This window comes from Carcharodon carcharias, chromosome 10, assembly GCF_017639515.1.
Source record: "Carcharodon carcharias isolate sCarCar2 chromosome 10, sCarCar2.pri, whole genome shotgun sequence".
Lineage (NCBI taxonomy): Eukaryota > Metazoa > Chordata > Chondrichthyes > Lamniformes > Lamnidae > Carcharodon > Carcharodon carcharias.
This window is the reverse complement of record NC_054476.1, coordinates 129803700-129830649: the sequence shown is the minus strand read 5'-3', so window position 1 is coordinate 129830649 and position 26950 is coordinate 129803700. Positions and strand designations below refer to the sequence as shown.

At 42.1% G+C, this 26950-nt stretch overlaps 1 protein-coding gene across 4 annotated transcripts in view; it reads right to left on the bottom strand.

The window, feature by feature from the left end:
* Positions 1–26950, bottom strand: part of LOC121283291 (elastin-like) — a 315972-nt gene that overhangs the window by 231315 nt on the left and 57707 nt on the right. For all 4 annotated transcript variants that reach the window (XM_041197705.1, XM_041197707.1, XM_041197704.1 and 1 more), the window contains exon 3: positions 14376–14453. In XM_041197705.1, coding sequence (XP_041053639.1) covers positions 14376–14453 — 78 coding nt within the window. The remainder of the gene's footprint in view (positions 1–14375; positions 14454–26950) is intronic.

The window sequence follows — 26950 nt, the reverse complement described above, 5'->3', positions numbered from 1 at the left end:
TCATAAAAGGAAATCCTAAAGTACTCTATAAGCACATTGTAGTAATTATGGTTTTATTTAATGTACAATGTACCTTTAAGAAAAATACTTGTTAAAGGAGATCACATGATCTGTAGTAGTCAATGGGAGAGTAGCACGGATTACCTCAGCAGAGGTATAAGAAAGAGTTGGAGTTGAAAGCACATGAGTAGTTGCTAGAATATATCGTAAATAAACTTTAAGGTTCCAGCAAAGAAGTGTCTGCTGATCAACTCTATCATTCATAGTCTAACTCAGCCACCCTACAATAAACTAGTGATGAGGATAAAATAGGATTGAACAGAATAAACCAAATTAGAAAGCAATCAGCACTGTACCTCGTCCAATTAATGTAAGTAGCAAGCTCTGTTAAAACTGAAGAAATTATCCTCTCTCAAAATGTCATAATTTGGTAGAATTGATACTTTTGAACCAGCCACAGATGATTGGTCTCAATACATAGGATGCCTCACGTTCTTTTTTCAAGTGAACGAGATTACAAGAGAAGAGAAGAAGCAAGCAATCTCCTTGAGTACTTATGGGAACAAAACCTACAGCCTGATTCGAAGTCTGAGGGCACCCGGTGCCCCAGATTCAAAGAATTGCAATGAATTGGTGGACCACATGAAGGGTCATTTTCAACCAAAGCCCTCAGTCATGATGCAGAGGTCCAGGTTTAAATCACGAAATAGAGCCCTGGGTGAGAAAATTGCATGCTACGTTGCAAAATTGAAGTAGCTAACAGAACATTGTGAGTTTGGTACAACTCTGAATGACATGCTCAGAGACCGTTTAATGTATGGTGTGAAAGAGGACTCTATTCAGAAAAGATTATTGTCTGAAGTGAAACTGGATTTCAAGTAGGCGCAAGAGATAGCACTGGCCATGGAAAGTACTGTAAGAGATTCAAAAGCAATACAGGGTGCGCAAAATGGTACCGTTTTCCACAGTGGGTGGGGGTGTGGGGGGGGGGGAACCTCAGCTGAAAGAGGCGCAAAAATTCCAGACTCCGTAAAGAAGCAGGAAATAGTCCCCGCTAGTTGAAGAATAAAGAAAAATAACTTAGCCACAAAATGGAAAATAATTTTAAAAGAGGTGAAAACAATCCATCTTTTAGCGATTGGCAGTTTAAAAAAATTGAATGATAATATTGTCACAGAAATTGACATATGATGAGGCAATGCAAGGAAATGTTCAAGCAGACTTGTAAACAAAAGAAGAAACCCAATGAAATCTACAATATAGAAGAGCCTGAACACAAATTTACTCATTGTTTAATCTGAAAGTTTGAAAGACAGAGGCAATATTTATCACAGTGAAAGTAAATGGCAAACCTGTTAGAATGGAAGTGGACAAGGAGGTTTTCACCGCAGTAATTAGGGAATATACCTTCAGGTATTTGAAGAATGGTGAACATCAATTAAGTTTAGGAGAAATAGCCGCCAAGCTAAAAACATATGAGTGCAGACATTAAAGTAAAAGGCATAAGCAGAGTAACTGTCCATTGTTGAAGCCAATCAACAAAGCTACCAGTGTTAGTATTGAGAGGCAGATGACCAAACCTTCTAGGGCGAAGGTGGCTAAGGGAAATCAGCCTTGGTTGCCCACTGAGATTCCGAAAGGAAGCTGCAAGTGTTCCTGTTTTGAAAAAGGATTGTGTAAGGACTCAACAACCTGAAGAAATACCGGCTGTCTTAAGCCAAAACCTGGAGGAACAGCAGAAGAAATTCAAAGAGACCCTCCTTGATCACAGAGTTCGAGATGAGATGAACAACCTTCACAGGGAAAAAGAAAACCTGTTGAAATACCTTCATATGCTACAAGGTTCCCTCAGGTCAAAGTTTGTACCTTTGGGAAATTCTGAAGAGAAACAGAAAGAATTCAGTACTTCTCTGAACAAACTGAAGAATTAGTTGGCAGAGAAAACACAACAATGCTCAATTTTCCAGGACACAATAATAAATGCAAAAAAGAGGCAGAAGAGCTGAAAGAATCAGCTAAATGGAGCCAAAGAGGCTATGGAAGCAAAAGTCGCAGCATTTTCCAAGGAGCAGACAGATACTGAAATTTTGGGGGATCCAGCTCACAATATCCAGGCTTGGGCTGACAAGTGGCAAGTAATATTCACGCCACACAAGTATCAGGCAATGACCATCTCCAACAAGAGAGAATCCAACCATCGCCCCTTGATGTTCAGTGGCATTCCCATCACTGAATCCCCCACTATCAATATCCTGGGGGTTACCATTGACGAGAAACTGAACTGGACTAGCCATATAAATACTGTAGCTACAACTGCAGGTCAAAGGCTAGGAATCGTGCAACGAGTAACTCATCTCCTGATTCCCCAAAGCCTGTCCACCATCTACAAGGCACAAGTCAGGAGTGTAATGGAATACTCCCCACTTGCCTGGATGAGTGCAGCTTCCACAACACTGAAGAAGCTGGACACCATCCAAGACAAAGCAGTCCGCTTGATTGGCACCACATCCACAAACTCCCTCCACCACCGATGCACAGTAGCAGCAGTGTGTACCATCTACAAGATGCACTGCAGGAATTCATCAAGGCTCCTTAGATAATGCCTTCCAAACCCACAACCACTATCACCTAGAACAACAAGGGCAGCAGATAGATGGGAACGCTACCACCTGGAAGTTCCCCTCCAAGTCACTCACCATCCTATCTTGGAAATATATTGCCGTTCCTTCACTGTCACTGGGTCAAAATCCTGGAATTCCCTTACTAACAGCACTGTTGGTGTACCTATATCACATGGACTGCAGCTGTTCAAGAAGGTAGCTCACTACCACCTTTTCAAGGGCAACTAGGGGCGGGCAATAAATGCTGGCCCAGCCAGCGAAGCCCACATCCCGTGAGTGAATTAAAAAGTTGAGCTTGCGTCTGACAAAGGTCTGGCCAACAGTGAAGTCAAAAAGAAGGCCGAGATTAAAGTCTGCGCTCGAAAGAAAATTGCATGTTCCAAGCAAGGGAGGTTATCTATTTGGGTCACTGGTTAGATTCATCCAGTTGAGGAGAAAGTGGTTGCCTTAAGAGAGGCACCTGTGCCAAAGAATGCCTCAGAGCTCAAATCATTCCTTGGATTGATCAACTATTATGGGCGGTTCTTACCCAATTTGTCTACAGCGCTGGCCCCCCTGCATTTTCTACTCAAAAAGAACCAACGTTGATCTTGGAAGGCACCCCAAAAAGAAGCTTTCATAAAGGTGAAACAACTGTTGCACTCGTCCAATCTATTGGTGCATTATGACCAGACAAAAGAATTGGTGCTGACACGTGCTGCATCTCCCTACACAGTGGCCTGTCCATCATCTTTGGTGTCAAGAAATTTCAACAGTACGTACCCAGCCACCGGTTTACAATAATTTCAGACCGCAAACCATTGCTAGGATTGGTTAGTGAGGACAAGGCTATACTATCCATAGCCTCAGCGAGAATACAATGATGTGCTTTAATCCTGGCAGCATACAAATACACTTTTGTACATAGAGCCGGCAATCAAATCGCAAATGCCGATACCCTTAGTTGTTTTCCTTTACAAGAAAATGACGAGCACATCCCAGTTCCACAGGAACTTGTTTTACTGTTAAATTTCTTAGATTCCTCACCGGTATGTGCTCGACAGATCAGAGACTGGACAAGTATGAACCTAGTCCTATCTCAAGTGCGAGAAAAAGTGCTACATAGTTGGTCACAAGAGCCTGTATCAGACGATATAAAACTGTACTTCCACAGAAGACATGAAATAACCAGCCAGGATGGCATCTTATTATGGGGAGCAAGAGTAATAGTTCCTCCAAAGGGAAGGGAGACACTTTTAATGGAATTACACAGTGCTCATCCAGGAGTTTCCCCAAGGAAGACCATGGCACGCTGCCATCTATAGTGGCCTAGGATGGATGCCGAAATAGAGTTTAGTAAAGCACTGCAAAAGTTGCATGTGACAGCTCCGTTACACCCATGGGAGTGACCAGTAGACCCTGGGTGCGGTTACGCATTGACTACTTTGGACCTGTCCTGGGGGTAATGTTTCTGCTCATTGTCAATGCCCATTCAAAATAGTTGGACGTATATGAGTTGAATTCACCAACGTTGGCCACGACAATTGAGAAACTATGTCAGAGTTTTGCCATTCGTGGGCTACAGAAATGGTAGTTTCCAATAACGGCATGGCATTTACGAGTGCTAAGTTTCAATGGTCCATCAGCTTCAACGGTATCACCCATGTGAAAACTGCACCGTTCCACCCTTCCTCAAATGGACTGGCTGAAAGAGCGGTTCAAACGTTCAAGGCAAGCATGAAACAGTTAATTGATGATTCCTTGGCAACCAAGCCAGCATGTTTTCTTTTTCATTACAGGACTACCGCTCATATAACAACAGGTGTCACATCTGCAGAGTTATTGTTGAAACGCAATCTCAGGACAAGTTGAGCTTAATAATGCTGAATTTAGTGGGGAAGGTGGAAAGGAGTCAGGGAAGCCAGAAAACTAGACACAACTGGCATAGTCGCGAGAGGAAATTTACTGTGGGAGAGCCGGTATACGTGAAAAACTTTGAGGAAGGACCAAAGTGGTTACCGGGTGAAGTAAGTGCGGTGACTGGACTTTTATCTTACTATGTGGAGGTGGAAAACTGGATCATCTGTAAACATGTGGACCATTTAAGGAAGAGAGAGACAAATCATCAAGATATGGTTCCACCATTGACCATGACTGGGTCTGTGTTTGCTGTTGAGGATATTCAACCCAGGACTGATGTTCCTGTAAGAGTTGAAGATACAGAACTGCAAGTGCCCGCCAAAGCACCTGATGATCGGGTAACTCTGGAAAAGGAGATTCCTGATAAAGAATTTGAAGTTGTGGAGCTGCAACATTCCACACATACCAGGAAACCAACTGAAAGACTGAACTTGTAATTTCTTTACCCAGTGTAAATGTGATGTTGTCTTGAAAAATATGTACTTGTAAATATACGTATAGCCGCATTAAAGGGGGAGGAACATAGTAATTATGGTTTTATTTAGTGTGTAATGTACCTTTAAGAATAATACTTGTTAAAGGTGATCACATGATCTGTAGTAACCAATAGGAGAGTAGCATAGGCTGCCTCAGCAGTCAGTGTAGAGATAGAGTTGTAGTTGAAAGCACACGTGTAGTTGCTGCTGAGTATATTGTAAATAAACTTTAAGTTTCCACCCAAGAAGCATCTGCTGATTAATGCTATCATTAATAGTACAACTCGGCCACCTTACAACACATATCAATAGTAAAAGGGTGGTAAAAGGAGGAGTAGGACCAATTGGGAACCAAAAAGGGGATTTACACATAGAGGCAAGAGGTGTGGCTGAGGTGTTAAATGAATACTTTGCATCTGTCATTATGTATGAGGCAGATGCTGCCCAGGCCATAGTGACAGAGGAGGAAACTCAGTGACTAGAAGGGTTTAAAACTGTTAAGGAGGAGGTATCAAATCAGCTGTCGGTACTTAAAGTTGATGGAACACTGGGATTGGATGCATTGCATCCAAGAATATTGCAGGGAGTGAGAATGGAAATTGCAGAGGCATTGGCAATAATCTTTCAATGTTCCCTGGATTTGGGGGAGGTGCTGAAGGCCGGGAAAATTGCAAACATTACGCCCTTGTTCAAAAAATGTTGTAAGGATCTGCTCTACAATTACAGACCAGTCAGTTTAACTTTGGTGGTGAGGAAACTTCTAGAAACAATTATTCGGGATAGAATTAATAGTCACGTGGAAAAATGTGGATTGATTCTGAAGAGTCAGCATGGTTTTGTTAAAGGAAAATCACGTCTAGCTAATTTGCTGGAGTTTTTTGAAGAGGTAACAGAGATGGCTGATGAGGGAAAGGCCGTTGATGTGGTGTATATGGACTTCCAAAAGGAAGTGCCACTCAACAGACTTGTAAGGAAAGTTATAGGTCATGGATTAAAAGGGACTATAGTAACATGGATACAAAATTGGCTGAGGAATAGGAAACAGAGTAATGGTTAATGGTATTTTTCAAGCTGGAAGAAGGCTTGTAGTGGAGTTCCCCAGGGGTCAAAATTAGGACCCTTGCTTTTCCTGATATACATAAATGATTTTGGTGTGCAGGGGATAATTTCAAAATTTGCAGACAACACAAAGCATGGGAGAATTATAAACTGTGAGGAGGACAGTGTAGAACTTCAAAAGACATTAGCACAGCAGTGGAGTGGGCAGAAATGTGGCAGATGAAATGCAATGCAGAAAGTGTGAGATGGTACACTTTGGTACAAAGAACATGGAGGGACAGTATAAAATAAAGGGTACTAGTCTAAACGGTGTACAGGAGCAGAGAGACCTGGATGTATACATACATAAGTCATCAAAGGTGGCAGGGCAGTTTAGAGAGCTGTTTCTAAAGCATACTGTAACCTAGGCTTCATTAATAGAGTTCAAAATCAGGGAGGTAATGCTGAACTTATATAAGACATTGGTTAGGCTTCAAATGGAGTATTGTGTACAGTTCTACATTATAGGAAGGATGTGAACGCATTAGAAGGAGTGAGAAGAAGTTTATGAGAATGGTTCCAGGGTGAGACACTTCAGTTATGAGAAAAGATTGGAGAACTTGGGAATGTTTTCCTTGGAGAGGAGGAGGCTAAGAAGAGACTTGATAGAAGTTTTCAAAATCATGAGGGGGCTGGACAGAGAAGATGGACAGAAACTTCCCACTCATTAATAGATCAAGAACCAGAGGGCACAACTTTAAAGTGTTTTGCAAAAGAAGCAAATGCGAGGTGAGAAAATACTTTTACACACAGCAAGTAGTTAGGGGTTGGAATGTACTGCCTGGTAGTGTGGTGGAGGCAGGTTCAATTGAGGCATTCAAGAGACCATTGGATAATTATTTAAACAGAAACAATGTGCAGGGTTACGGGGAAAAGGCACTAAGTTAAAATGCTCAGAGAGCTGGTGCAGTCATGATGGGCCAAATGGCCTCCTTCTACATGGTAACAATTCTGTGATTCTGTGATTATAATCTCTCTAGCTCTAATGGACCCATGTTTGCTTTCATTAATTTCTTCCTATTCACGCATCTATAGAAATGTTTATAATTTATTTTTATGTCTCTTGGTGCTCTACTCTTATCTCTTTTCACTTTCTTTATCAATTTCTTGGTTCTTCTTTGCTGAAATCTTAAATGGTCCAAATTCTCAGGCTTACTGTACATTTTTGGCAACATTATATGTCTCTTCCTTTGACGTAATGCGATCTTTAACCCCTCTTATTAGCCATGATTGGACTATTTTTTCCTGTCGGGGTTTTGTATCTTTGTTGCAAATTATGTAGTAATTCGTTAAATGCTAGGCATTGTCTACCAATTGTAACTTTAGTGTTATTTCCCAATTTATCATAGCCCACTCACCCCTCATTCCTTCATGGTTTCCTTCATTTAGGTTTAAGGCCCTAGTATTAAACACAACAAAATAACTTTCATGCTCAATATAAAATTCCATCATATTTTTTCATTGTGGCCACTTTACTACATGCTTATGGCCTGAATTTTACACACATCATGTGCGCGCATTCAGCAGGCCCGGAAGTGGATGCATTATCCATTCCTGCCCACACTTGCAACCTGGACATGATTTCATGCTGGATGGCCAATCTAGGGCTGGCAAGTGTGAAACGCGTCCAGACATTGGCTCAGCGTTGTTGGCAGGGTTGGGCGCTGTATCCAACGGTGATTTGGAGGGGGCATTTAAAAGAGCACCCTGAAGACTTCTGGGAGTTGGTGAGGAGCCTCAGGGAGTTGTCCAAAAAGAGCATAAAATCATATACTTGGCAGAAGTGATGGCCTCAGCACCTTCTGGGCACACCAATACTAGTGGGCACTCTGCCCCCCCCCAGGTTCTCGGATGAGTACCTGCGCACTCTAGTAGAGGCAGTGAGTGCTTCATGCTGTGGGATGGCAAGAGGAGGCCACCCCACCAGATGAGGAAGGCCTGGACAGAGGTGGCTGATGTTCAGCGGGCATGATGTTGTGCGCTGCACATGTGCTGGAAATGGTTCAATGATTTTCTGCACTCCACAAGAGTGAGTACCAACTTGGCATGGAACCATGTATAAGTTTCTTGGAGGATGGCTGTTCTTCATGGTGCTCAGGGGTGTGAGGTGCAGAGTGCCAAAGAGCACATGTCCCTGTGCGTGCCAAGGCTGGGACATGAGACAGCTTGCCTTCTGTGTATAGAAGGTGAGGTGCCAATCTGACAGGCATCTCAACATGTGTCTCCTTGGGGTGAGGGGTGGGGGGAGATGGTGAAGGTGGGATGGTGTGGCAGGTAGAGGGTGCACTAATGAATGCATTTTGCCCAAACAGGAGACGAGAAGCCTAATGCGCTGGAGCGTGCATGAACAGGTGGTAGAGTCCCCAACATACTGATACCTTCCAGTTTGGGATGGACGCTCTGGACATGGAATGCAAGTGTGGAGCAAGGTCCACAGGTCGTAGAGAGGCAGGGGTCTCAAATGAACAGGTGAGAGACTGGGAAAGCGTATATGAGTTGTAGGATTGTGGCATCTCCAATGAGAAGTTCTAATCAACTGTTCCCATTGCTCGTTCAATCACAGTGCCTCAGTGAGGCAGTTGTCCATTCTGACAAGCAACCATAGTTTATGCATAGTCACTTTGTTACAATGTATTCACCTGACACATTCTGTTCCTTCCTCAGAAGTGCCATCTTCATGATGCCCAATAGACCCTGAGGACCCTCTCTTGACACCCGAGGAGGGGTCGTGGATAGATGCACCCCGTCACATCATCTCTTCAAAACAAGCACCAGCGCAGACACAGGCACATTGGTGGGATCAGGTGGTCATGTACAGTGATGAGGGCACATCACATTTGCCTGAGGAGCTGGTTCAGGCATAGAGTTCCCAGGACACCAGCAATCAGAGGACCGCTGGAGACCAGGACCATGCTGAGTCCAAGGCAGATGATAAGCCGCTGGAGCCGTCTATCAGGCAGCAAATCAGATGTTGGATGTCCAGTGGGATGCGCGAGAGGATCTGGCGGAGATCCCCGAGGGTCTGCATGCCATAGTTTCTGTGATGGAGAGTGAGCATTGCGTTGACCTAGAGTTCCGAGCGGACAGCCTCCTCCACTGAAAAAGTGTCGACTCTCATGGAGACGTAGCTCCAGGGACATAATCAGGGATTTCTGGGGCTGCGTTCGGACCTGCAAGCCCACACACTGGCAGTGACCTCAGCAGGTCACTGCGATGCCGATGCCAGTGAGGGGTGGATCAGATTGGGGGGGGCACCAAGACGCAGCACTTGCAAGTGGAGGTTTACAGCACTATAAACACAAGAGGGATTGTCACAGGTAATATTACTTCAGTTGAAACGGGTGAGAGATGGATGAGGCACCTAGACACTCTGCTAGGTGCCCATCCATCAATGATGAGCAGGGAGGTTCAAACCAACCTCATGTTGGCAGACCAGCTGCATGTCGTATCTGCAGGCTCCTTTCAGTGCACTCCAGATGAAGACAGCAGCTCCTCTGCCCCTCTGCCAGTGCCCATGACAGCTGAGGAGTGTCCAGCCATGATGCTGGACACTCCCTCCCAGGTAGTGCCTGCACAGGCTCCACCAGCCAGAGGATACCCACCAAGGTCATCAGGGCCGACGGGATATCACAGTTAGCAGGCTGTCTCTGATGCCGATGCCAGTGAGGGGTGGATCAGATTGGGGGGGGCACCAAGACGCAGCACTTGCAAGTGGAGGTTTACAGCACTATAAACACAAGAGGGATTGTCACAGGTAATATTACTTCAGTTGAAACGTGTTCTATGTTCAACTTTTGTAAACATGACCTCCACTTAAAGATGTTATTATGTTTCATCATCTGAATGTGCTTTATGTTTCTCATAGGTGTTGGGCATGGAAGTGGCTTGTAACAGATAGGAAGGGCTGCAAACTTTATTTCAGAGGTAGCTGGTTGACATAGGGGTCGCAAGATGGCATCATCAGGAACGTTCAGTAAGGAGGCGTCATGCCCCGCCCCTGCTTGCCGACCGGAGAATTCTGCCCATAAAATCATGGACAATAGGGTTTTTAGTGACCTTAATTAGCCTTTTAATTGTTGGTGGGCACAGCTCCGACTCCCGTGCGCACTTGCCAACCTCAATTTTGCTCGTGTGTGCGATGACATCGGACGTACACCCGACGTCAGTACACATAATTTGACGTGCGTTTGGGTCGGGTGTGTGCCGGCCTGATCAAAGTAAACTTCTGGTCATGGTATACATTCCATGAACTCTTCCTCCACATTATTACTGCAAATTTGATTTGCCCAGTTTATATAAAGATTAAAGTCTCCCATGATTATAGTATTATCCTTATTCATGCGCTTCTGTTTTCCTGATTTATACTCTGCTCTACACTATAACGCTTCTTGTGGTGGGGGATGAGGGTGCTATAAACAATTCCCACCAATGTTTTCTGCTCCTTGTTGTTTCTTAGCTTCACCCAAATTTAATTTCATGATTCTCTGAGCTAAAATCCCTTATTTCTATTGCCTTTATTATATTCTTTATTATCCAGCTGCCCATCTTCTTTTTTCATTTTTGTTTACTTCTAAAAGAATCAGATTTTGGAATATTTAGTTCCCAGCCTTTGCTACTTTGTAACTACTTCTCCCTAATGGCTATTAGATCAAACCTATTAATTACTATTACTATCTGTACTATTAACTTATCTAATTTATTGTGAATGCTTCATGCATTGAGAAATGGTGCCTTTAGCTTTGACTGTTTTCTAATTTTCCCTGACCTCACTTTAGTCACAAATGCCCTGTTAATCTCACTGGCCCTTCTTGGCCTACTTTGTCTATTTTCACCCAAAATACTCTGCTTGAGATACTTGACATTTCGCTTGCTGCTTTTGAATTTATCCTTTCCTGAAAGTCCCACCACTGCCCAACACATCCACTTTATTTGTTTAAAGTCTTGTCCACTGCCCTAATTATTTTTATTTACCAGGATGCTGATCCCAGCGTCATTTAAGTGGAGTCCATCTCAGCGGAACAGCTCCCTCTTTCCCCAGTACTGGTGGAAATGGCCCATGAAGTGAAGTTCCTTCCTCCCACATCACTCTTTGAGCCATTTACTTAACCTTTAACTTTGTTTATCCCTATGCCAATTGGTGTATCGCTGAGGTAATAATCCAGAGATTCTAACCTTTGAGGTTCTGCTTTTTAATTTGGACCCTAACTCCTCAAACTCTCTCAGCAGAACATCATTCCTTGTTCTACCTATGTTTTTTTCTCATTGACTACGATAACTGGATCCTCCTGTGTGGCCCCCCATTCCAATTTATTTTCCAGCTGCAAGGAGATGTCTTTAACCCTGGCACCGGAGAGACAAAACAACCTTTGGAACTTTGAGTCATAGCTGCAGAGAACAGTGTTTATACTCCTGACTATGCTTTCCATTAGCATATTCCTTTTCACCACATGCACCCCAGCCCCCTCCACCCCCCACACTTGATTGATCTCTTGCACCATGATGCTATGGCCAGTTTCCTCATCCATCCTGAAGTTCTTGTACTCAGCTACTTAGGTAGCAAATACCTTGTACCTGTTTGTCAAAATCAGGGGCTGAGACTTCTCCATCACTGCATCCTGGATCCCAAAGCTGCCTGATATGCAGTTACATCCTTCTGTCCCTGACCACTGACTAACTCTAAAGCTCTACTTAACCTAAGGGATGAGAGTGTCCAGGGGAACTCTCTATCTCCCTGATTTCCCACAATGTCTGCAAGCCAGACTCCAGCTTAATGAGTCTGAGCTGAAGTTTCTCAAGCTGTAGACATTTATTGTTGATATGGTTGTTCAGAATCACATGAACATCCACATGCTGCAGTTAGGGCACACCGCCTGACCTGCCATGTCAATGTAATCTTATTTGTTTATTTGGCTAGTTAATTAGTTATTTTTAATTTAAACAAATGTTTAATTGATTAATTTGTTTACCTAGTTTAAGTTACTAATTTGGTAAAGTAATAGCAAGTTACAGTTTCCTAGCCAAATTCCCTCTTGCACCAAATTCCCGACTTTAGCACTCTGTTAATGCTGCACTCTTTCAAGGCTAGCTTGCAGTTTCCTTTGCAGTTTTTAAAGTTCTGAGTCAAATTTTAAATATTAAACTAAGTTTCAGTTTGAGAAATACTTATCCAAGAATTCCCACTTCAGCAATCTTTTAATGAAGCACTCTTTCATGACCACAATGTTCCACATTCTCTTTGCAGCTAAAGTACTTTGTGGGACACATGGAAGTTTCTACAATAATTGTGTCCCCTTGCAACCATTACCATTTGCATTTAATTTCTATTGGGGTCCTATGGACTGTTAAGCTTTGATGGTCAGCAAAACTGTCTCAGAGTCAGATCTGCCCTCAGACAGTACTAACTGGAATTTTTGCAATGCCATTTCAATCTGATGTCTTTGTGCAATACCAGTGTAGCTAGTGCAAATTTTCAACCTGCCAAAGAACTCACTTCACTCTCAGCTACCGCACCAATTATCTTAACGCCACCATACCCTCCTTCGGAGCAAGGAAGACACAGAGACTGGCTGCCTCGTCACAGACTGAGGTGGTCAGCTAGTATTAAGTTACATCAAACATCCCAATGAACCGATCACAAAGTTGGAGGATAAAATGGCGCTGTGGACTTGAACTAAGCTGTTTAATCCATGCTGTCTGCCTATTTCCAATGGTTACTTATATAGGGTCAACATATTGAACTCCTACCTATTACATTCAACTTACCTCTTGAGTGACTGTCTGTGGATGACTGGCTTTATCTCTATGACACTGTGGTCTTCAAAGAGATAATATAGCAGCTCTGCTCAGTCTATCCTCCTGATATAGTTAAGCTTGAAGACCCTTCAAAATTCCATAAGTATCATACAGTCAACCTCACTTATCATGCATTTGTTTGGCAAATGAATGCACAGGCTACCTAAATATTAATGATTGAAATGATTTCAAATAGTGCATGATACTACAATGATGTTAAAATTCTTTGACTAACATAAATTACATGTTCCCAAACTACCATGAATGTGAACACTCGGCGATTTTGAAATTGATGAAAAGGGCTCTGCATATGTAAACCTATGAGTACAAATCAAAAATTTAGGAGAAAGACTCAAACCATTACAATTTTGACGAAGCTATGTACTGGTGTGTTTTTAAAGTTCTCGTCCTTCTTTTCAAATCCCTCCACAGCCATGCCCCTTCCTGTCCCTCTACCTCCTCCTGCCCTCTAATACATTGTCAAATTTCATTACTCCACCATTGGCAGCCATACTTTCAGTTGTCTAGGTCAAAAGCTCTGAAATTACCCCCTAAGCTTTACCGCCTCTGTCTCTCCTTTTAAGACAACCCTTAAGACCTGTCTCACTTATTAAACTTTCGGTCACCTGTGTCAAATTTTGTTTGATAACACTACGACAAAGTATATTTAGGGCATTTTACTACACTGACCGTGCCAGTAAATGCAAATTCTTGATTCTGTGGGCTGGATGGAGCCAGACTAAAGCAATTAAAAGAAAGAATGCTGGGAGTGGTCAGAAAGGATGAGGCACATGTTGGACATGAAGGAGATGGTCTAGATCAGGCTTTTTTTTAAAGTAGAGGGGTCAGAATGAAAAGTGATTTTGAAGGGAAGAGAGGCAATGCCAGGGGAAGGGGAGCAGTTGATGATATCAGGGCTTTGGCCCAAAGGAGAAATGTTTATAAATTCAGCACTTATCAGCCTTGATTCCATGGTAGTACTTCCAACTCTGAGTCAGAAGGTTGTGGGTCTTAGTCCCACTCGAGAAACCTGAGCACACAATCTCAGCTGACGCTTCAGAGTAGTACTGACGGAGCAGTGTATGGTTGGAAGTGCTGTCCTTTGTGTGAGACATTAAACTGAGGCCCATTCTGCCTTCTCAGGCAGACAAACTATTCCATGGCACTCACTATTTGAAGAAGTGTGGGGATTTGTCCTTGGTGTCCTGGCACTCAACTAACATGACTAAAATAGGTTATCTGGTCAACTACCTCATTGATATTTGTGGAATCTTGCTGTGCACAAATTGGCTGCCATGTTTTCAACAATGACTACATCTCAAAAAGAAATTTTATTGGTAAAGCACTTTGGGATGTCATGAAAAGTGCTATATAAATTCAAATTCGTCTTTCCCTGACTCATCCCCATCTCACTGTGATATTTCTTATTTTATTATTAATATCAGCTTACCACTAAGTCACTATAAAATGTACCCTGTGAATAAATTACCTTTTCCTGGAGGTTTGGCAGCTTTAGCTGCAGCAGGTAGTTGATGCTGTAAAATTCCAGTTCCAGGAGCCTGCACCCCTGCAATGAAAAGACAGAGAATAAGTTAGTCATTATTTAGGAGTCACAACATAGGTTTGCTACTATGAAGGCAATTTTGGGGACAACTTAGCAATAATCACATCTTAGTTATTGTCTGCTTTTAATATGTAATATTTCAGTTTTATGAATCAGAAGGTCAGGGTCCACATAGATTATGATGACCTCGCCTCTCGGGCTCCTCACCTGATCTAAAGTCTGTTCCTGCACATTCCAAATTTTGTCCAATATTAATCTCAAATTGAGCAAACATTTCCCCGAGATTATTGCGGCAAAACTGAAATGATTTTATCCGATGGTAGCCAGCATTTTGGTTCATTTTGTCTTGAATGCAACAAATTCCTTACCTGATACCTCAAACTGTAATCAGATGCACATGCTCAGTATATGGCTGAAACGCCTAAGCTGAGTACCTTCCTCACATATGTTCCATTACCAAGACCACTTCCTCCTACCTCCAAAATATTGGTTGCCTCCACATTTCCAGCTCATCTACCATCACCAAAACTCGAATCCATTCCTTTCTAACCTCAAAGATTGAACATCCTAATGTATGATTGAATCCGTGTTTTCAAAGCTTGTATTTTTGAGAAAGACTGGAATTGAAAAGGGAAGCTGAAAAGTGAAACTGAAAAGTGAAACTGAGAAAGGAAACTGAGTTTCTAAGAAAACTCAGGCTGAAAATGAGATTGTAAGTCAAAACTTCTGTGGAGACTGAAACTAGTTAAAACCATATAAAAGCACAAAGAAATTTGTGAGTTCAGAGCTCACTGGATGATCCCAGTGGTGCAGTACCAGCCGGCCGAAGGAGATGGAGGCAAGATCCAAAAGCTGAGAATAGGCAAATATTCTGTTGCTGTGGCTATTTCTGTTACTTGAAGAGAACTGTCAGCCAGACCATCATATGCAGAGTTAGGAGATTCTGTAAACGTGCGTCATTTTTGATGAAGACCATGCCAGTGAAACTCAGATTGGTTGGGCGCTGCTGTCAGCTGGGGATCAGGCTAAATCCTAGAGAGGAGCTGAAATTCTTTACGAGGATGACAGAGTTTTGAAGGACTTTGTGACTGAGATTGAGACATATATGCAGAGTGGACTGCTGAGCCAATTTGTAAGACCTGTTTGAGTTGTATCTGTCACTTAATGTGCAATTTATAGCTTATAATCAACTACAATTTGCCTGTTAATTCATGTTTCAATTACGTTGATTCTGGGTTTTAGAGTGTAGATGGGTACCTAAGATAGCATTTAGTGTTTGCTTTTTTTGACTCTTGCATCATAAATTTTTTTGTTTTAAACCATGTAATTTCTGGCTTCATTCTTTCAGTAAATAACTGGGATTTCTGATACCTTTTTAAAAAAAAGTTACAGGCCTCGACTGAGATCATAATAAATGCACCTCTAAATGATATTCCACATCAAAATTTCACAAATTAAAATTCGTTCAAATTGCCACAACTCTTATCCTCGAGTTCTGCAATTCTATCAGCCCATTTTCATAAGGCTCCACAGGCTTCCATGTGTACCAGTGAATAGCCTTCCGCACATCCTGGTTTGCAAATCCCCCTTATGGTGTTGCTCAGTTATCTCTTCCAGTTTTACATAGCTAAATGCACCCACTACTGCACTGAAACAAGGTTATACCTTTTTATCAGGTCCATCATTGATGAATGTTTTTTCAACCCTTGTGTGCTCCTTTATTCTGGAATTGCCTTTTGCGATCTCTTCATGTCCATTTTTTTTGAAACTCTGTCCAAGCAGGTTCTTGGGAATATCAACACTATAAGTTCTGCCCCTTCACACACCTGACTTGAACATGTCCCTCCATTATCATTGGGTCAAAATTCTGAATTTCCCTACTGTATACAATTAAGCTTAAGAGTACCTTCACCACATGGCCTGTAGTCGTTCAAGAAGACCCACCACCACCTTCTACAGGGCAACTAGAGGAGTACAAAACATGCTGGCCTTGTTAGCAATGTCCATATCTCAAAACTAAATTTTAAAAGTTTAGGCCATGTCTTCAATTGCATCTCCCAATGCTTTTCTGACTTAATTTCTCCTTTTCCTATCTCCTCAACATCCACCATTCCTCCTGTATCTGATTTGACATTCAATTCACCCACTCTAATTCACTCTCCTTCTATCCTGTCCTCCTGTTTCTTTCTCAATCCTTAAATTTGATTGGTTAAGGAGATAGATTGTTGGTCCTATCGTTCAATAAGGTACCAGAAGCCTTCTTACCTTTACCATTATCCACTTGCACTTCCAGAAAATGACAGCACCAAAGTTTTTTGAGATGGAGGGTGCAAGAAAAAGGCTATTGGTGCCAGTATTTGGAAAGGGCTAGGAATCTAACTTCAAGCCCATCAGATAAAGGGACAACAATGAGAAAGGGGACTGGAAATACAAGACTGAAGGTGTTGTAGCTGAATCCACGCAGTATATGAAATAAGGTAAATGAGCTTGTGGCGCAGATTGAAATTGGCAGGTATGATGTGGTGGGCATTACGGAGACATGGCTGCAAGGGGATCAGGACTGGGAGCTAAATATCCAGGGTTATATATCCTATCGAAAAGATAGGCAGGTTGGCAGAAGGAGTGAGGTTGCTTTGTTAGTAAGAAATGAAATTAAATCGATAGCAAGAAATGATGTAGGGTCAGATGATATAGAATCTGTGTGGGTAGAGTTGAGGAACAGCAAAGGTAAAAAACCATAATGGGAGTTATGTACAGGCCTCCGAACAGTAGTCAGGATGTGGAGCACAAGATACACCAGGAGATAGAAAAAGCACGTAAGAAAGGCAAGGTTACAGTGATCATGGGGGATTTCAATATGCAGGTAGACTGGGAAAATCAGGTTGGTAGCGGATCCCAAGAAAAGGAATTTGTGGAATGTCTATGAGATGGCTTTTTGGAGCAGCTTGTGGTGGAGCCCACTAGGGAACAGGCAATTCTAGATTTAGTGATGTGTAATGAGGTAGATTTGATAAGGGAGCTTAAGATGAAGGAACCCTTAGGAGGAAGTGACCATAATATGATAGAATTTACCCTGCAATTTGAGAGGAAAAAGCTGGAATCAGATGTAATGGTATCACAGTTGAATAAAGGCAACTACAAAGGCATGAGGGAGGAGCTGGCCAGAATTGAACTGGGAGATGAGCCTAGCAGGAAAGACAGTGGAACAGCAATGGCGGGAGTTTCTGGGAGTAATTTGGGAGACACAGCAAAAATTCATCCCCAGGAAGAAGAAGTATGCTAAAGGGATGACAAGGCAACCATGGCTGACAAGGGAAGTCAGGGCCAGCATAAAAGCTAAAGAGAAAGCATACAATGCAGCGAAGAGCAGTGGGAAACCAGGGGATTGGGAAGCCTACAAAGACCAACAGAGGACAACTAAAAAAGAAATAAGGAGAGAGAAGATTAAATATGAGGGTAAATTAGCCAGTAATATAAAAGAAGATTGCAAGAGTTTTTTTAGATATATAAAAGGGTAAGAGAGAGGCAAAGTGGACAATGGGCCGCTAGAAAATGACGCTGGAGAAGTAGTAGTGGAGAACAAAGAAATGGCGGAGGAACTGAATAGGTACTTTGCGTCAGTCTTCACAGTGGAAGACACGAGTGACATCCCCAAAGTTCAAGAGAATCGGGGGGCAGAGGTGAGTATGGTGGCCATTGCCAAGGAGAAGATGCTAGGAAAACTTAAAGGTCTGAAGGTAGATAAATCACCTGGACCAGATGGATTACACCCCAGAGTTCTGAAGGCGATAGCTGAAGAAATAGTGGAGGCGTTAGTGATGATCTTTCAGGAATCACTGGAGTCAGGGAGAGTCCCAGAGGACAGGAAAATCGCTAATGTAACCCTCTTATTTAAGAAGGGAGTGAGGCAAAAGACAGGAAATTACAGGCCAATTTGCCTGATCTCGGTCATTGGTAAGATTTTAGAGTCCATTATTAAGGATGAGATTTCAGAATACTTGGAAGTGCATGGTAAAATCGGACAAAGTCAGCATGGTTTCATCAAGGGGAGGTCATGCCTGACAAATCTGTTAGAATTCTTTGAGGAGGTAACAAGTAGGTTAGACAAAGGAGAGCCAATGGATGTTATCTACTTGGACTTCAGAAGGCCTTTGACAAAGTGCTGCACAGGAGGCTGCTCAGTAAGATAAGAGCCCATGGTGTTAGAGGCAAGGTACTAGCATGGATAGAAGATTGACTGTCTGGCAGGAGGCAGAGAGTGGGTATAAGGGGGTCCTTCTCAGGATGGCGGCCGGTGACTAGTGGAGTTCCGCAGTGGTCAGTGTTGGGACCACAACTTTTCATTTTATACATTAATGATCTCGATGAAGGAACTGAGGGCATCCTGGCTAAGTTTGCAGATGATACAAAGATAGGTGGAGGGACAGGTAGTATTGAGGAGGCTGCAGAAGGATTTGGACAGGTGAGGAGAATGGGCAAAGAAGTGGCAGATGGAATACAACGTGGGGAAGTGTGAGGTCATGCACTTTGGTAGGAAGAATAGAGGTATAGACTATTTTCTAAATGGGGAGAGAATTCAGAAATCTGGAGTGCAAAGGGACTTGGGAGACCTTAATGTGTCAACACTGGCAAGCACTTGTAAATTGGTGGGTCTGGACATTGACCCTTCCATACCACACATTGCATTTTTCATGTTCTCCAGAATGCGTCTTAAGGTTAACTTGCAGGTTGAGTCAGTAGTTAGGAAGGCAAATGCAATGTTGGCATTTATTTCGAGAGGACTAGAATATAAAAGCAGGGATATGCTGCTGAGGCTTTATAAGGCTCTGGTCAGACCACATTTAGAATAATGTGAGCAATTTTGGGCCCTGTATCTCAGGAAGGATGTGCTGGCCCTGGAAAGGGTCCAGAGGAGGTTCACGAGAATGATCCCAGGAATGAAAGATTTAACATATGAGGAACGTTTGAGGATACTGGGTCTATACTCGATGGAGTTTAGAAGGATGAGGGGGAATCTGATTGAAACTTACAGAATACTGAAAGGCCTGGATAGAGTGGACATGGGGAAAATGTTTCCATTAGTAGGAGAGACTAGGACCCGAGGGCACAGGCTCAGAGTAAAGGGAAGACCTTTTAGAACAGAGATGAGGAGAAACTTCTTTAGCCAGAGAGTGGTGAATCTATGGAATTCATTGCCACAGAAGGCTGTGGAGGCCAGGTCACTGAGTGTATTTAAGACTGAGATAGATAGGTTCTTGATTGGTAAGGGGATCAAAGGTTACGGGGAGAAGGCGGGAGAATGGGGTTGAGAAACTTTATCAGCCATGACTGAATGGCGGAGCAGACTCGAAGGGCCGAATGGCCTAATTTCTGCTCCTATGTCTTATGGTCTTATGATAGCTAATGACACAATTTGTGTTCCAGATATTGATGAAGGAAGAGGTATTAATAGGAGATAGTCATAGAATTTATAAACCTGTTCCTTTGTGTGAAGTTAATTTATGAAGTGACCTAGCAACAGAATTGTTACGGTGGGAATTCTTCCTAGGTCACACATTGCGGGGATAGATTTTTTTCTGGGTAATGATTTGGTCAGTGGAGAGAATAACATGGCAATGACTATATTGCAGCAGGCGTTTAATCATGCCAGTCCTGCTAAATTCTAAAAAATTACCATGGCCAAACACAAGAAGCTTATTGCTGATAGCAAGCAATTGAAGGAAAACCTGATCAGTGTTGAGAAGCAACTTTCACATACGCAAGATGAGGATTAATGAGAACAATTGAGCATCATTCACAGGAAGTTGAATACTTGAATGAAGACTTGAAATGTTTAAATGCTAAACTGGTAGAAACAATTGTCACAAAGGTAGATCTTGATGAACTTCAAGCTGCAGAAGTCTCTATGAAGTATCGTGAACAGGAAAAAGAATTGCTAGTGAATCAGAACAGGTATTGTGACACAACGGATGGTAAGGATTGAGTTGTTCAAATCCCTGTGGGAAACTTGAAACAAATGTCATAATCCATTTTTGCAATTTGAATGTTTCGAGATGCAAACTTTGAATTCAGTAGTAATAAGACCACCGAGTCTCAAGAGGTTTCTTATAAAACTAAATTAAACATTTATTAATATAAGTAAAGTTATAAGTACATAAATATGTCTAAAAAATTACAACTACAATAACTACAAAAGTCCCCTAATTAATCAGACTCTCAGTTACACCCTCATTAAGGCAACAGTAAAATTCAGATTTAAAGAGCCCAAGCAATGCACATTTGACCTTACGAAATCAAAATGAGGTTCCTTGCAGACATAGTTGTAGGCGAACAGGCTGGTTAGATCTTAAATGCTTCTGCCTTACACACACAAGCTCCTTTCTGTTAATACCAAACTTATCCTTTGAATGTAAATTTCCCACTGTATTACTAGGTTTTTAATTTTACCTCTTCTAACAATAACACCTTTTGATTCTACCAATTTCATTAGTAAGCTGAAAAAAAATGCATTGCTTGGCGTCTTCTAGCTAGGTGCAAGATTTCACCCACAGTCTTGAATGGTTTATTCAACAAATGCAAATATACCTCCTTGACATCTATGTTTCTAAGCTTCCCCATGTTTATCTAATTACCATTTCAAACCTACTTCTTTCTATACTTCAAAGCCTCTAGTCAGCTTTAATCCAGTTAAGACACACATATATAGACACACAGACAGACACCACTAAGCAGAATTTAAAAAAATAATTTCCAATAACAATATAGGTATTAATCTCTTCAAACATATTTTAATGCAGAATTAAAAATTAAGACTACTGAACTGTTATAACTTCATTGTGAAAAGAGCAATGAGATTCTTGAACTTTGACGCATTCTGGAGAACATGAAAAATGCAATGTGTGGTATGGAAGGGTCAATGTCCAGACCCACCAATTTACAAGTGCTTGCCAGTGTTGACACATAGGGTACAGCATCAGGAATCCAGGCAAGTGGACAGTGTGCAAAAGGTTATTTAAAACCTGCAGAGGAGTGAAATGACATGCTTCGTGAATTATGTAAAAGAGCTGAAGTATAGGAATGAACCATAAAACTTCAGAGGGAGGAAATGATTGATGTTGCTCGAAGAGAATTAAATCATGCCCATTCGAAATGGGATCAGAAGAAACTACAAGATCTTAAAATACTCGAAGATCAAACCAAGCAAGAGTATTAAACCCTTTTGTGTCAACATTAAAATACACCCCAATAACGCCCTTAAAAAGGCTGAAAGAGATTTTCATCAGAGGAGAAATGAGTTGTTAATGCACAAAGGTGCCATTTTGACCTCATTGTCTCAAAATGAGAATTTACCATGTTTGAGTTTGAAAAATATGCTTGATGATGGAATTTTGCCTATAGCTAATGAAAAGGATGATGACTGGGCTGTGGATGTAAATGAGACATTCTTTGCTGAGTTAAAGATTGTGAAGAGAACAAAAAGAAACACAAGCATTGAGTTATGATCATTGCGACAAGATTTCCGGATTTCTCTGTTGCCTTGTTCACCTTCATTGCTTTCCATTTCTCTCCTAGTGTTTGACATCTTTTGATGATCTGCTTCTATCACTGCTTGTTTGTCGCTACAACCACACCAACCCCCTCCACCTCTCTGTCTCTCTATCTCTCCGCCCCCCACACACACACCTTAAACCAGCTTATATTTCAGCTCTTTCCTGGACTCGAACTCAAGTTCTGTCGAAGGGTCATGAGGACTCGAAACGTCAACTCTTTTCTTCTCCGCCGATGCTGCCAGACCTGCTGAGTTTTTCCAGGTAATTCTGTTTTTGTTTTGGATTTCCAGCATCCGCAGTTTTTTTGTTTTTTTCTCTGTGTTTAATTGACTGCCACTGCTCTTCAAGAAATGCCTACCTCCTTGAAGAAGTTCTGTTCCTCTCTGCGACAAGATTTCCGGATTTCTCTGTTGCCTTGTTCACCTTCATTGCTTTCCATTTCTCTCCTAGTGTTTGACATCTTTTGATGATCTGCTTCTATCACTGCTTGTTTGTCGCTACAACCACACCAACCCCCTCCACCTCTCTGTCTCTCTATCTCTCCGCCCCCCACACACACACCTTAAACCAGCTTATATTTCAGCTCTTTCCTGGACTCGAACTCAAGTTCTGTCGAAGGGTCATGAGGACTCGAAACGTCAACTCTTTTCTTCTCCGCCGATGCTGCCAGACCTGCTGAGTTTTTCCAGGTAATTCTGTTTTTGTTTTGGATTTCCAGCATCCGCAGTTTTTTTGTTTTTTTCTCTGTGTTTAATTGACTGCCACTGCTCTTCAAGAAATGCCTACCTCCTTGAAGAAGTTCTGTTCCTCTCTGCGACAAGATTTCCGGATTTCTCTGTTGCCTTGTTCACCTTCATTGCTTTCCATTTCTCTCCTAGTGTTTGACATCTTTTGATGATCTGCTTCTATCACTGCTTGTTTGTCGCTACAACCACACCAACCCCCTCCACCTCTCTGTCTCTCTATCTCTCCGCCCCCCACACACACACCTTAAACCAGCTTATATTTCAGCTCTTTCCTGGACTCGAACTCAAGTTCTGTCGAAGGGTCATGAGGACTCGAAACGTCAACTCTTTTCTTCTCCGCCGATGCTGCCAGACCTGCTGAGTTTTTCCAGGTAATTCTGTTTTTGTTTTGGATTTCCAGCATCCGCAGTTTTTTTGTTTTTTTCTATGATCATTGTATGATGTTTAAATTCTGTTAATCCTACTTGTTGTATGTGTTTACTTTTGTTTTGGTTAAACCTTTGTAATTATACAATACAACATAGTTGTGGAACAAAAGGAAAAGTTTATTTGTATAGAATGTAATAGCTATTTGTTAGAAGAATATGATGTTAAGGTCTTGTAAAGAAAGTGTAAAGCCATTGTAAAGGAACTGCACTGTAGTGAAGCTTTCTTTCTTCCAAGGGGGATGTGATGAAAAGAAAGGGAAAAAACTTACCTTGAGTTTAAATCGGAGTCAGAGTTCAAGAACTCCAGTTCCCAGCAGGCCTTGGAACGTCTGCGCATGTGCTGGCTCGAACTGGTCGCATATGAGCTGTTCAAGTTTTTTTCCGTTTTCATATCTCCTGCGCATGCGCCAGTTTGGAGCTGGCTGTACATGCGTGGTTCACCCATTTTTACATTCTTCAGCCGGGAACCAGCTCTGTGCACATGCGCAGAAGAAATAAAGTGAAACAATGTAAAAGCAGGTCAGGTGACTTGAAAAAGGAGCCCCCATTGCAGAGAAGGTGCCCCAGGGAGCATGATGGGGGGTGGACAGGGAGAGGTCCTAAACGAAAAAGGACCCAAACACATGAGTGGGACAGAAACAGTTTCATGATGACAATCCTAGGTAATGGACAAGGATGGAGATCAGAAATAATCCTGTTAAACAAAGTTGAGGGAAAGGAACAAGGAGCAGAGTAATTAACTCTGAATTAAAGAGACAAAGCTGCGGAGAACAGACTTGAAGCAAAGTTGGCTCGAGAGAAGGCCTGATGATCTGAAAGGGCAGCGAAGGTTGATGACTCTGTGCTGCAGGTCGTAAGGGCAAAGGTACTCTTTGGAGCAGTGGTATTCTGCTTAGCATGGCAGAAGGTCTGAAATTGTGCTTGGAAGCTGAAGCTTGTTTGTGTGCAGAGATCCAGGGGAAAGGAATCTCAGAAGGTGAGACTAAAACTCTGGAGGTGGATTCTTGTTAAATCTGTCCGAGTGGGAGCGACTTTTGGGAGAGAATTCCAAGATGAGTTCTGTAAACACGGATATTGGAAACCCTCGTGAGAAAGACAGAGTTTCATTGAGACCGGTTAGCTCATGGTGTGACAAGCTTGTGGGTGGGTTGTTGAGAAATCCATAGAATCTACTTTGGTTGCATCTGTCATTTACTTTGGAGTCTGGCGAGTCTGTCCAGTTTGCCAGTTGATTCACATGTACTACATACCTACCCTGAATATTAGAGTATAAGATAGATATGGAAATTGTTTTATCTTTCTGAATTTGTATGCATTTGTAAAGAGAGATCTGGGGTGAAGGAATAGTGAATATTTGAATTATTTTCTTGTGTTTGTATTGAGATCTTTCCAATCATTTTGCCTGGTGTAATATTGATTATTTTTGTTGTTTAATAAATGCCTTATTCCTTGTGTTAAAAGTTCATTACCAGGTTCCTGTGAATTTGTTCAGTAACTTACCTCCATGCTTTCTAAAAATAAATAGAAGTTAGGATCTGTCAAGCCAGGTTTCATGCCAGTATTAACATGAGCTGAGATTGTAACAGCTGGGTAAATGCCAGTGTTGTAGCTGTACAGGAACAGCTTGGCTCGGGAGCATGGCTTGTTCTGGAACATGAGTTTTCAGTATTATTGCCAGAATGTTGCCAGGGCCAATAGCCTTTGCCTAATCCATTGCCTTTAGCCATTCCTTGATATCATATGGAGTGAATTGAATTAACTGAAGATATTTTGGCGGAGGTGCCGAGGTGGATCATCTACTCAGCACTTCTGACTGAAGCTGTTTGCAACTGCTTCAGCTTTGTCATTTGTGATGGGCTGCCCCATCATTGTATTGGGGACAAAATAAAAGCAAAAATAGCTGGAAAAACTCAGCAGGTCTGGCACCATCTGCGGAGAGGAACACAGTTAACGTTTCCAGACTGTATGACTCTTCAACAGAACTAAGGACAAATAGAAAAGAGGTGAAATATAAGCTGGTTTAAGGGGAGGCGGGGGGAGGTTGGGACAGGTAGAGCTGGATAGAGGGCCAGTGATAGGTGGAGATAACCAAAATATGTAATAGACAAAAGGACAAAGAGATGTTGAAGCTGGTGATATTATCTAAGGAATGTGATAATAAAGGTACAGATAGCCCTAGTGGGGGTGGGGTGGGGAGAGGGGATCGAAATAGGCTAAAAGGCAGAGATAAAACAATGGATGGAAATACATTTAAAAATAATGGAAGTAGGTGGGAAAAGAAAAATCTATATAAATTATTGGAAAAAAGGGGGATCGGAAAGGGGGTGGGGATGGAGGAGAGAGTTGATGATCTAAAATTGTTGAGCTCAATATTAAGCCCGGAAGGCTGTAAAGTGCTTAGTCGGAAGATGAGATGCTGTTCCTTCAGTTTGCATTGAGCTTCACTGGAACAATGCAGCAGGCCAAGGACGGACATGTAGGCATGACAGCAGGGTGGAGTGTTGAAATGGCAAGCGACAGGGAGGTCTGGGTCATGCTTGTGGACAGACCGAAGGTGTTCCGCAAAGCGGTCACCCAGCCTGCGTTTGGTCTCTTCAATGTAGAGGAAACCATGCAATTGAAAATCCAACCCTCCCCATTGTTAGCCTTGATTCATTTAAAATAAAGGGCATCTTGGCCATTCTTCTCAAAGCATGCACTGGCATGCAGAGTTCTTTGATAGTGGTATTCTTTCTGCAGCTGAACGTCATGAAATATTCTGCAGGTATCTAAATTGTAACGATTGTAATTGATGGGAGTGAAAATGCCATGGTGAACCACCAATAGCTGATTCTTGCGAAATTTCTTGGGATTCTCAGTAGGACCCTATGGTCACTAAAGTAGATGCCACTTTTACCACTATTAGCAGTGCAGCATTGATGCTGTTTGTAGCATAGGAGATTAATTCTAGCTGTGTAATTTACTAATAAGACAATATACATCAACATAGAAAGCAATGCAATATCCTGATTCTGCTGTCTCTTGTAGGCCTCATGGCAAGATGAAGTTAAGTTGTTTCTTAATTAAGTTAATGTTTTCCTCATCTCAGCAGATTCTGTAAATATTATGTGTCAGCACAAGACTAAGGATATTATATAGATCAGGTTCCAGGAGCTAATTTCCTGATTTATTTATTTCATCAAGGTTACACAGCTGTAGGCAAATCTAAAAGAATCACATTTATCATATGAATTGATGCTTAAAATTTTGCTTTTTGTTAACATTTTATTAATGATTAATCATTTGAGTTAATGCGCATTAAACCAGTTCACTCTTGGAATATTTTTTAACAAGTTAGGCAAAAATGACCAATATGTTTCCATTAATTTAATGCACACAATTACTGCACCTTACTGCACGTGGCCCATGCAGTAGCTCTACCACACAAAGAAGTGCCATCTCTTCTATTTCATTGTCATTGTGGAATTGGTTGGAGGAAGTGCCTTCTTGCTACAGGGTTTTTCCATTCGAGTATATGTTCCAACTCCTGATTCTTTCAATCAAGGTATAACTTCTCCTCCATGTGTATTAATCGGGATAACTTATGCCCACTGCTCTGTCAGTATGGCTCTCTTCCACCCGCCCCGCGAATCCAACAGGTGACCGTCTGGTACATTTCTGCGACTAACTCAGGGCTGTATGTTTTATGTTTACATACCGCAATATTCGAGAGAAAGGTGGGTTTTTCTGGGCCGGAATTTCTTCAAAAGGTGTAAGCAGCCCACTGTATCAGGCGG